Source organism: Pinus tabuliformis, chromosome J, assembly GCF_031772625.1.
Source record: "Pinus tabuliformis cultivar Carrire ecotype Pingquan chromosome J, CPIR1, whole genome shotgun sequence".
Classification (NCBI taxonomy): Eukaryota; Viridiplantae; Streptophyta; class Pinopsida; order Pinales; family Pinaceae; genus Pinus; species Pinus tabuliformis.
In genome coordinates, this window is record NC_142295.1 from 1508042721 (window position 1) to 1508055947 (window position 13227).

General features: G+C 42.2%; 1 protein-coding gene across 2 annotated transcripts in view; it reads left to right on the plus strand.

The window, feature by feature from the left end:
• Positions 1 to 13227, plus strand: part of THO1 (nuclear matrix protein-like protein) — a 368535-nt gene that overhangs the window by 29611 nt on the left and 325697 nt on the right. For both annotated transcript variants that reach the window (XM_089379707.1, XM_089379706.1), the window contains exon 2: positions 12780 to 12863. In XM_089379707.1, coding sequence (XP_089235833.1) covers positions 12780 to 12863 — 84 coding nt within the window. The remainder of the gene's footprint in view (positions 1 to 12779; positions 12864 to 13227) is intronic.

The window sequence follows — 13227 nt, forward strand, 5'->3', positions numbered from 1 at the left end:
ACCCATGGTCATCACCCTGGTTACATAGGCCATAGATGAGCCTCCTTTATTGTTCAGGAACCCATGATTGTCCCAACCCCTGGAGGGCAATGAACCGCCCTACCTAAAAGGGGTAATCATCGTTGTATCTCACACATCATGCTCTTGTCCTTTGAGCCCTGAGCAGTTAATTAAAGAAAATTCATAAAAGACAAAAGACATATAAATAAGGGTGAAAAAATCAAGGTCGGGGCACCTCATGTACAACGATTGCTCCCTTCTACACATTATATACCCAGGTGTGGCCTTCCCCTTATCTAGCTACCCGTATGCCCCAATATGTGGCCCAGGATTGCCCCTCTCATTCCCTACTCCATTCCACTTATTTATCACTTGCTATCCCCATTAGAGGGATGTACCTTGGACATACTATCCCCTTTAAGGGTTGAAACCACCTAATAAGGTACTTGGTTAACTCCCTTTGGAGCTTGGAGACACTAGCACATGCCAAAGCCCACTACGGAAGGGCATGCCATTATGAAGTGCCCACTTTGTTATCCATGATTTGTAAACTCTTTTACCCGATTATTTTAATGACTGGTTGTACTGGAAGCCTAGGGGACGCATTGGATTTTATGCAGGATTACAGGTGGTTTCCATTTGGGTTTGGTCTCCCTCTACGAGATCCTAACCTCAGAGGTCTACATTGGCACATATAGGGTGTGCATAGAGAGTCATTGGCCTCCACAGCGGTAGACAACACTCCACGGATCTTCATCGATGCTCAGAGACCATTAGCGATCCACTTTTGGGATGATGGTGATATGCTTGGTACATTTTGCTTAGCAGGCCCCCACAGGAGCCCCACACTCTTGGCAAGTGTCCCAGGACTTGTACGATGTCATGGCAACATTCATTCCACCACTCAGACCCTTGTAGAGGATCTACAGGTATCTCCGATTCATATGGAGACCCAAGGGCTCATTGATGTGCCCTCAGACCCAATGTGAGCACCACAGGTCTACTACTTGGAGAACAAGGGATCACCCCCTTGTCCATCATATTCCGAGGAATTTATTCCTCAGTATGGCACTTCAAGACATTCTTAGACCTTTGGAGGGCCCCATGGCATGTGCATATTATTATTTTGGCCCCTTATGAGGCTTATTTTTACACTTGTGAGCTAGTTTAGTGGGCTTGTCACCAATAGGGGTTTTATTTGCACATTATTTTATCATTAGGGGCTAATGTAGGCCCATAGGCTAATTCGAACTCCTTAGGAGGCTATATATTGATGTTAGATACATTCATTTGGATCATCACTTAAGAGGGGATCTCTATAATCATAGATAACTTCACATTTTTTCCTTGGGGGATATTTTTTGGAGATGGATGAGTTTTGACGTATGGATTTGGGCTATTTTGCTTGTCTTGGAGCTTTGTCTTGCAAACAAAATGCTGGTTGGATATATTCGATAACGTTGTAAGTAAATTTTGACGTTGTTATTCTTGTTGATGCATACTGCTAAAATTAGGGCTAGTTGCTGCATAATTGAAATGTGGAATTAAGCATGTTTAGCTAATTTATTGTATGGGCCAATGTTATATGAATGAAATGTCCTAGAGATTATTTGTCTCGATAATCTTGCATCATTTGCTTTGAAGTATAAATGCCTGAAGGTCACTTTTCTTTTCTTTCTCTCAACATTGGATGAAGCTGTCTTTTCGAGCCTCCTTGATCAAGAAACCAAGTTCTTACTCGTCATCATCCTTGACTCCATATCCCCAAGTGAATTAGGCACTGATCCCTAAAAAAGGTGGTCATCTCCTTCAACTTTTTCACCTTTTACCACTTTTTCCTAGGTCTAGCCCTCAAAGGTCACCTAGGGCATCAATTTCCCGGGAATTGACCCAAGGAAAAATTTCGATCTCCTACAGGCTACTGCGCTGGTGGGTACCCTCCCTGTCCTCCAAATTTGAGGCAATTCTAACAATGGAATCTCCGGGAATCACAAGCCCTAGCTCTATGATCGAATCTTGCCTAGGCATCCCCAAAGCTAGACCTCAACTGGATCAATTCAACCTTTTGAAGAAAATATTCTTGTTTGGTCCTTTCCCCTTACCTTGTCTAGGATAGGAACATCATTGGTTGCTGCATTCCATCCCCGAGCTTGGGCTGGGTCCACTTGGCCCTGTGTGGTCTAACTTCTCATTAAAATGATTTGTCAAGGACCATTTTGGAATCCAAGCTTCCCAAGGATTATAGGGATTGGGAACCTCGTCTATAAGCCTATTCCTTCTCCCTCAACCCTCTAATCCTCACCCCTTACCCCTGGAGGACCAAGTCCCTTGCTTAAAGAGCAAGCAAGTTCCATTCTTCACTCCATCATTGGAAAAGGGTTTCTAGGGTCACTTCCACCTATCCATTGACATATACTTTACAAGTGATCCGTGCACTACCGGGACTCCTCCCATCGGTGAAAGTCCTTAAAGGGCTTTGTGCATCTTCCATGATAACACCTGGCTCAGCCCAACAAGACTAAGCCTCTGCCACCTTGACTGAACAGTAGGCACTGTGCACAACCCGCTAGCTTAAATGACAACAAAACATCATTCTAACATTTCATGATTTGATTAATGAAGTTTTATGCCCGTCCTGGCCTAGTGCTGTGCTTGCCCTAAATTCATTCTATCATTTCAATTTATAACCCATAATAGCCTCAGTGCTGTAACATGAGCCAAGTGAGTTTCCATAACTTAGGTAGGATCATTTCTTTTCTTGTATGCATAGAGTAGTTAGATAACTACTAAATGTATGTAAGTGTAATGTAGATAGCCTGAGAGCATTAAGATTCTTCTAGGATACCTTTTCCAACCACGGTGTCCAGAAGAGAAGCTTGGCAGGACAAAGCCGGTGGTTAGGCAGACGCCCCATTGTTCGGGGTGTCTGCCTAACCATACAGCTTTGTACTATCGCGTGCGCCGTGGTTCGGATTGGAAACTATAACGCTAGTGTCCTGGCATCGGGGATCTGTTCATTTCATTCATTATATATGTCATTATGCATTTCTTCCAGTCATGGCATATATTATATATGTTATTATTAGATTTTGAGAGATTGAATTGTGAACTTCTTCCAGCCAGTTATGATATGACTCGCCCTCCCAATGGCCTTTAGAACAGCTTGTTTGCTCCTCGCCCCCCTATTATGATTTCATCCCACAGGCCGGTAATAATACTAAACTTATAGGGGCGCATTGCACTAATGAGGGTGGGGAATGGGGCATAGAAGCGGGAATGGGGATAGAGGTCGGATCCAGGAGCAAGGGGGGCCTGGGGCCACTACTTTCTTTTTAGCCACCACTACTCTATTGGCTCTGGGGCTCGGACAATCAATTGGAAAGAATCTCGATCGTAGAGATCTCTATTGGATGGAAAGAAGATGAGCAAGCTAACTCTTTCCCTAACGGACCTTAATGGGAGGGATGCTTGCTGACGGGAAGAGCGGTGCTTGCTAGCTTACGGTAAGAGAAATGCTGCTGGAAAGACTCCTTGGTGTATCTACTTCTGCTCGATCCTTGGATGGGAGGGAATGATAGAAATTGAGTCGGCGAAGAATCGTTTTTTCCTTAATAGCGAGACACGGTGAATCGATGTCAGCTACCAAAGTGAATGTTGGCTTATCGATCGGGAAGGTCCATTTCCACTACTAGTGGTTGACATCAGCCAATAAGTCCGCCGATAGGTCGTCGTCAGTTTATGTGAAAATATAGGTCAAGCATTGCTAGCCCGGTCATCCCACAATAGTAGCACCAGTGTTCTCATCCACAATAGTCGTTATCATCATAGTGGGCACTAGTTCTAATTAGCATTAGCAAGTTCATAATTCAATTATATATTATTATTGCATATAATTGCATATAGACGTTCTCAAGATGATACATATGTGATCGCGCCATATCTACGTCCTTGCCATAATAGACAACCCGGTTCCATATGTGTTGGTTCGGGTGGGTACGATATTGAAAAACCTTCGCTCATTTTGTGGTTTTCAAATGTCAAAACCTTATTGATTAGGAGCACATCTATGAGGTAGGTCCACCAATAGAGGTGTTACTACACATCCAGCATGAGTCCTGTTAATAGGAGGGGGTCCTTAGCACCCCCACTCCATTATATTTCTATAGAGGAAACGATACTACCAACTGCTGCACTCTATTCTATTCTATTGAGGAGAATGGAGCATACTACGCTCTGATGAAGTTCCACTACTGCACATAGGGTAGAGAAGAGCACACTATCATCAGGTGAGGTGAGTTAGGCTATATATAAGTGGGCCATATCTGAGTGAGCCATATCGTCGTTTCCCCTTCCCATCCAATGAGGACTAATAAAAGCCCCCATACTTTCTCATTTGACATTTTGCCATAGTCAAACCTATTTTTGATGGATCCGATGAATTGAATCACATTCCTCCTCATCAGGGATCTAAAATGGAGATTCTTCTTAAGATACTAAGTCTTAAGATACTAAGTACACCACTTGGAATAGCAAATCCATCCATGTTCGTTATTGTTGGAACGACGGACCAGACGAGACCATACGAAACCTTTCCCTCCATTTGGCGTTTCTCCTTATGAGTGAGCACCATTTGTTGTTGGTTAAGAAAGACCTTGGAGTCATGCATAAAGTAGATTAATGCATGTAGGTGTAAATAATGGGCATATACATTAAGAGAGCTAGTTTTTCATCTGTGAGGTTGTAGGTGGTAGCACCCCATCAGACATAATTCCTCGGGATAGGCCCCCCCATCCATGCGCACTCTACTTTTGCCGTGCGCCGCCTTATTGTTCGTCTTTGCCCATAAAGTTTGTTCAATTTAGTGCAACTTGTAATTCAATGCGGAAGATCTTATCATGGCATCCAGACCTACTCAAAAATCTATTAATATATGATGTTGCCATATTATATTGTTTTGCAACCAAGTTGCAGGAAACATGGGTCTAGGGTCCGTTTCCGTACAGAAACGAAACGGAAACAGGGAAACCCGTACCATACCGTCCGGAAACTCGTTTCCGGCTGTACTCGCCACGTTTCTCAGAGCCCGGAAACTCGTTTCCGGCCGTACTGGCCCGTTTCTCAAAGAGGAAACGTGGCTAGTACGACTGAAAACTCGTTTTCGGGCCGTATGACAGAGTTTCCTCATGCAAATTGACTTTTCTTATTATTTTGTTTTCTATTGTTTTATTGGGCGACTCAAGTGGCTTCTAAATTTAATCATAATGTTTAAATGTAATAAATTATAATGTATCATGCATGCTTTATGATTGCACATAACATTTCTTAAATGTCTTAAATTATACTATATATATATATATAATATTTGCGTTTCCCTGTTTCCAAAATTTGGGGAGGTCGCGTTTCGTACCCGTGCACGTTTCAGAAACTCGTACCTGTTTTCCTGTTTCGTGCAACTTAGTTTTGCAAAGATTGTCGCAATAAATTAATAAGTTGATATATGATATCGCCATGGAGACGTCCTTTCCATGGAAAATACACAACACATTATACTCTCCGATCACTAGGAGAAACTGCCCTCTTTCTCTAGATTTAGACGTATCAACCCATTTATATATGAGCTTGCATGGAGAAGTTGAACTTGTCCATCATGTTCTAGCCTTAAAATAAACATCCCTTAGCAGTACTATCTCTGTAGTTACCTAGTTGCATTAGCCAAGCCTTAGCCTTCTTTTGAAATGAGACTTACTATTTCTATGGTTCGCGTGGCTCTCCTTTTCCAGCAGATAGATAGTCAAATAATGATTAGGAGGGTATCAAATCCGTAAAGTGTGTGTGTATTGAGAATATACAATATTTGCATTGATACGTCCTTTGTAACAAGAAATAAATACATCGATATACGAGATTGCATCTTTGCGTTTACCTTTTCCATAGTTTCATATGTGCTCGGGTGGGAGGGACCATCGTATCATGGGCCCATTGGGACTACTACTAATAAGTATGCTGTGACCTAATAAGTAAAACCTCTTTCGACCAAATAAGGGGGGGGGGGCTCGTATCCTCGATCCTTGGTTGAGGGGTGGTGGGCCAGGCCAAACCTTGTGTGGTTGTACAATTCCAAAGCTATTCAGGTTCCCTGCCCAGTCAGGTAAGTTTGTGAGTTAGGTTAGTTAGTAGTGTTCAGAGCTAGTGTCCAGATGGATACATCCTTTCTTCCTTATGAACTAAATCTATAGGTACCTTTTGAACTAACCAAACTATCCTTTGTTCAAGAGGGTATGAACCACCGAATCATAGGGGGGATCATCACCAGCGCTATGAACCGCTGCACCGCATAGGGGCAACACCACTATGAGCACTATGAGAAGCTCCGCCCAATAGGGGTTGGCACAATCTTAGGTCATAGGGGCATAGCCATGAGGTCCCAAAACCAACAGGTAGGGTTTGGATTGGGACTTACCAAGATCTCATCATTTCATATTTTGCCATAGTCAAACCCTTCCCCTCGTACCTTGGGAAAGTGCCCTACGGGCCCTAATTTTGATGGGTTTGAGGGATTCCCCCACATCGGGGGTACGAAAATGGATTTTTCTTCATTATGAATAAGAATATGAATAAGAATCAGTAGCATTCCATCCATATTTCATAGAATCCATGTTCTCCACCATGTTCATTTGGTTTTCATTTGGTTGGGGCAGAGATTCCCAAAATCTTCTAATTTCATATTTTGATTTTGATATAGTCAAACCATTATTTGAAAAAACATTATTCATTGGAATGGAGATGATTCTTTAGTCAGAATGCCATTTTATTCAGTTTATCTGGGATCGGGATATATGTCCTTACGCTGATGAGGTTCCGGTACCGCCACTAGATGAGAAGGATGATGGGAGCGATACTACTGCTGCTGATGAGGTTTCACAACTGATAGCTACACTTAATCGGAACACAGTTCCTACTTCCTTCGATGTCAGGTCTTATCAAGTACGGTGGTCTCTTCTTTGGGTAAGGAGGTAGGGGCTCTATATGATGATCAGGTGAGTCAGGACAATAGTTAGAGAATGTCATAAGGTGAGGCAAGTTAGGCCGATGAGTAAGCTTTATCGTCATCCCTATCTTTCCGTCCAACCCCAATGAGGAATCATCAACAATGCCCATGCCAGACCTTCTCATTTGACATTTTGATTTAGTCAAAAACCCCATGGCATTGAGCTAAAGCCTGTAGTGCGAGCCATGTTGGCTGAACAAGCATATACACAATGGCATTTCCGGATGTTTCCCTAGTGGTGGTTGTTGGTTGGATAGTTCCCCCATGAAGAAAGATGGAGCCATTAGGATAGGATGTGAGAAAGCCACTAATTCATGTTAGCCTCGCTTTGGGAAGGGTAATTCATTGCCGCCTTAAAGCACTAACCACGTTTCCACTGTAGGGTAATGAGAAGAGGAAAGGGCGAAGGAATAGGTCTCGTGGAAAGAGAATGTAGCGGGCACTACTGGGACTCCTCCCATCGGTGAAAGTCCATAAAGAGTAAGGAGACTTAGCTGTGGTGACAGTGGGCTAAGCCTCCACCGTTGCCCTTAACCTAGCAGTTTCCCTTTTAGGAACCCCTTTTAGGTCCCATGCTGGTTTGAGTGGTAACATTTCTGTGCGATTGCTAGGGACACAAAACGTGTGTTTTGTTCCCCATACGACAAATTGGCATATCATTATTGGTGACTCCATTGGAAGAACGAAACCCTAGTTCTTCATTGAACTTTAAGGTCAATGCTTATAGGGTGAAGCAAGCATTTTTCTAGGCATCTTTAATTTCACCCTGGCGAATCCTACATATGTTTCATGTATACCTCAAATAGGTTGTCATTATTTCGTAAATTTCCTGCTTTGGACATTGCTAGCGTCCTTGGACATCCTAATCATGTCACGGGAAGGATGCTATGTGGGATACTTGTGTTTGATGGTGATCCACTCTCCGCAATTAACCACGTAGAAAGATTTAATGCACATGCTTCAAGAGAGAAGGTTGTCCACCAAGATGTCCTTATGTTGTTGTTCATGGGGTCGCTCAGTGGTCATAACTCATGGCTGCATGATCACGAACCTAGGAGCATTTCATCTATTGAAGAGTTCTTTGAGGGCTTTCTTATACATTTTCAAGTACACCATGCGTTAAACATCCAAGAGGAAGCCTTCATAAATCATCATCAAGACATTAAGAATCTAGGTAATGAGCAAGAAGACGAGTCCTCCTTGGGTCCACATGATGAAAATGATGATTTTGAGGACACATGTGCTGGGAAGGATGAATTTATGGAAAGTGAAATTGAGACCAACCCTACCTTTCTCAAGGATATTACTCTCGATGAATCCTCTTTTGAAAACCTTGAGAGAGATGATCCCATTAGCCTTTTGAAAGATGACATTGAAGATTATTTCCACATTGAAAAGGAGAAATGGGAAATTGTTGGTCCTCAATTTGATTGTGCTCCCATTTACTTATCATGGATACTTCTAGGTATGGATTGATGTGGGGATTTATCGAAAGGGTGGGCTTAGTTTGTGCTCTTGTCCCCTTGATTTCTTTTGGATGTTACCCTTGGATCTTAGTCCCATGGGATCTCTATTATTGACCATTTGGTTCTAGGGTGGTACTACTTGGGAAACCCCGACTTTGGGTGCGTGGTCCCGCTCCTTTATCCGCATATATTAGTCCCTTTCGATTCACTATACCCCCATTCATCATTTCTCCCACCTAGGTCCACATTTCCATTCTGGGTCCACATAGGGCCAACCTACCTATCCCCTTGCCCCCACCTTGGGTCAGGTCTAGAATGATGCCCCGGAGGTTGAAGTAGCTAAAAGAAAAAGGAAAAAGCATAATTGGCCACATTTCACAGGAAATTGTACCACAAAATGCAAAAGATGGCCGGGACAAAAATAATTAGCACATGGGCAAAAGCCAATACATGAGCTCTACCCCAACCCATGGTCATCACCCTGGTTCCATAGGTCCTAGATGAGCCTCCTTTATCATTCAAGAACCCATGATTGTCCCAACCCCTAGAGGGCAATGAACCACCCTACCTAAAAGGGGGCAATCATGTTGTATTTCACACATCATGCTCTTGTCCTTTGAGCCTCGAGCAGTTAATTAAAGAAAATTCATAAAAGGCAAAAGCATATAAAGAAGGGTGAAAAAATCAAGGTCGGGGCACCTCATGTACCACGATTGCTCCCTCCTACACATTACATACCTAGGTGTGTCCTTCCCCTTATCTAGCTACCCATATGCCCCAATATGTGGCCCATGATTACCCCTCATTCCCTACTCCATTCCACTTATTTATCACTTGCCACTCCCATAAGAGGGATGTACCTTGGACATACTATTGCCTTTAAGGGCTCAAACCACCTAATAAGGTACTTGGTTAACCCCCTTTGGAACCTGGAGACACTAGCACATGCCAAAGCCTACTACGGAAGGGCATGCCATTATGAAGTGCCCACTTTGTTATCCATGATTTGTAAACCTTTTACCTGATTATTTTAATGACTGGTTGTACTGGAAGCCTAGGGGACGCATTGGATCTTATGCAAGATTACTGGTGGTTTCCATTTGGGTTTGGTCTCCCTATATGGGATCCTAACCCCAGAGGTCTACATTGGCACATATAATGTGTGCATAGAGAGCCATTGGCCTCCATAGCAACAAACAACCCTCCACAGATCTTCATTGATGCTCAGAGACCATTAGCTATCCACTTTTGGGATGATCGTGATATGCTTGGTACATTTTGCCCAGCAGACCCCCACAAGAACCCCACACTCTTCGCAGGTGTCCCAGGACTTGTACGATGTCATTGCAACTCATTCCACCACTCGGACCCTTGCAGAGGATCTACATGCATCTCCGATTCATATGGCGACTCACGGGGTCATTGATTTGCCCTAAGACCCACTATGAGCACCACAAGTCTACTACTTGGAGAACAAGGGGCCACCCACTTGTCCATCATATTCTGAGGAATTTATTCCTCAATATGGCACTTCAGGATCTTATTAGGCCTTTGGAGGGCCCCGCGACATGTACATATTATTTTTTTGGCCCCTTGTGAGGCTTATTTTTACACTTGTGAGCTAGTTTGTCGGGCTTGGCACCAATAGGGGTTTTATTTGCACATTATTTTATCATTAGGGGCTAATGTAGGCCTATAGGCTAATTCGAACTCCTTAGGAGGCTATATATTGATGTTAGATACATTCATTTGGATCATCACTTGAGAGAGGATCTCTCTAATCATAGAGAACTTCACATTTTTTCCTTGGGGGATATTTTTTGGAGATGGATGAATTTTGATGTATGGATTTGGGCTATTTTTCTTGTCTTTGAGCTTTGTCTTGCAAACGAAATGCTGGTTTGATATATTCTATAACATTGTAAGTAAATTTTGACGTTGTTATTCTTGTTGCTACATACTACTAAAATTAGGGCTAGTTGCTGCATAATTGAAATGTGGAATTAAGCATGTTTTAACTAATTTAATGTATGGGCCAATGTTATATCAATGAAATATCCTAGAGATTATTTGTCTCGATAAGCTTTCATCATTTGCTTTGAAGTATAAATGCCTAAAAGTCACTTTTCTTTTCTTTCCCTCAACATTGGATGAAGCTGACTTTCTGGGCCTCCTTGATCAAGAAACCAAGTTCTTACTCATCATCATCCTTGACTCCATATTCTCAAGTGAATTAGGCACTGATCCCTAAAAAAGGTGGTCATCTCCTTCGCCTTTTTCACTGTTTACCACTTTTTCCTAGGTCTAGCCCTCAAAGGTCATCTAGGGCATCAATTTCCTGGGAATTGACCCAAGGAAAAATTTTGATGTCATACAGGTTACTGTGCTGGTGGGTCCCCTCCCTCTCCTCCAAATTTGAGGCAATTCTAATGGTGGAATTTTTGGGAATCCCAAGCCCTAGCTCTAGGATCGTATCTTACCTGGGCATCCCCAAGGCTAAACCTCAACTGGATCAATTCAACCTTTTGAAGTAAATATTCTTGTTTGGTCCTTTCCCCTCACCTTGTCCAGGATAGGAACATCATTCGTTGCTGCATTCCATCCCCAAACCTGGGTTGGGTCCACTTGGCCCTGTGTGGTCCCACTTCTCAACAAATATTATTTGTCAAGGACCATTTGGGAATCCAAGTTTCACAAGGATTATAGGGATTGAGAACCTCGTCTATAAGCCTATTCCTTCTCCCTCAACCCTCCAATCCTCACTCCTTACCCTTGGAGGACCAAGTCCCTTGCTTAAAGAGCAAGCAAGTTCCATTCTTCACTCCATCCTTGGGAAAGGGTTTCCAGAGTCACTTTCCACCTATCCATTGACATATACTTTACAACTGATCCCTACACTACCGGGACTCCTCCCATCGGTGAAAGTCCATAAAGAGCAGGGAAACTTAGCTGTGTTGACAGTGGGCTAAGCCTCCACCGTTGCCCTTAACCTAGCAGTTGCCCTCTTAGGAACCCCTTTTAGGTCCCTTGCTGGTTTGAGTGGTAACAATTCCATAGTGGCCAAAACTGGCCAATAGCACTGAAGGAAACATGACATATCCAAACAGCTGCGAATTTGTGAAAGGGATTGAGTGGTATGTGTTTTCTCACCTTCTATATGCTGGTCCAGTAAATAAAGGCAAGGAATATAAGCAGGAATGAAAGTAGACAAAACTGTGATCAAAAACAGAATCTAGACACCAAATTGTAAGGAGCCTGTAAAATAGATGGGGCACTTGAGACAACATTCTTCAGAAGTCAAAATTCGTATAATTTGTTACATAGTAGATCAAATATGGTAATTTTCGTAATGTTGAACAGGTGAACACTTGAGACAACATTCTTCAGAAGTTAAAATTTGTATAATTTGTTACATGGTAGATCCAATAAGGTAATTTTATTAACGTTGAACAGGTGACCCGAAAGTTGGTCAATGAGACTCAAAAGTACAGCCAAAATTGCTAGGAGCTTATAAAATAGAGTGGGCACATGAGACAACATCATTCAGAAGTCAAAATTCATATAATTGGATATGTTATTATGTAGTAAATAAGACAAGGTGAGATAATTTTAAAAAGTCCAACAGGTGACCACTAAGTTTGTTAAAGGGACTCCAAAATACAGCTGACATGAATAAACAGTAGAGTGTGGTGATATGCAGTCGTTTGATTTGATTGATCATTCTGGATTCCAGCTGGCAACTCACTTTCTCTCGCTGCGTTATCTGCTAGATGAGGCTGAAAGTCGAAGTTAGATATATGTTAATTCAAATAAGTCATGCTACATGACGTAGTTCTGTATTTCAATGGGTCATATCAGGTGCTTACTCTCTGTTTTGCCAAATGAAGAAGATTATGCCTTTCTTATATAACCAGTTAGCTTTATGCTGTTGTTGAGGAGCAATATATCTAAGGCATATGCTGATCATTTAGGCAAATAATATGGTGGTGCCAAATTTCGTTACTGTTATTAACAAACAACCCCAAATTGAATTTAAAAGGTGCTTTAAATGTGTTAGTGCTCTAGAAGCTACAGGATGTGTATAAGCCTAGCAGGTCACTGTTGGGCTAGTAATTGGTTGAATAAGTTTTAAGGTTTTATCCAGTAGGAGTTTATTTGATTTCAAGCCATGCTTTGAAGTTTAAACCATTCAAGGTGTCTGGTGTACTCTAACGCAGATGTTCATTTTCATACACTGTTGAGACCAATCTATCCTTTTGATGCAGGAGGTATTCAGAGATGCATTATCAAAGGCAGACCATCCATCAACATTTGCTGTTCAGGCAATGCAAGAGGCTGTAAAACCACAGGTCAGCACTTGTCTTCAAGATTATTGTCTTCCTTGTTCCCAGTTTGGTACAATTTTAAGTTGAAAAGAAAAATAATATTGCATCTTTTATTCCAGTTAGTATAACAATAATATATACAGCTAGCACGTGTGGCAAAAACAAAAGGCCATCACCATGGGGTGACACAGAGGTATAAATTACTGTCCTTTTGAAAATCACAAATCTGAAAACCATTGTGGAGCTTTAAACATACAGAATCTGCATTGAGGTCTGGCAGTAGCAACAAAAATTATAGGCACAAAACCAAGTACCTGAAAACCATTAAAATAATTAATGTCTCTTCCAGGGTGCTCACCCATGATGAGCATAATTATCATTAAAATTG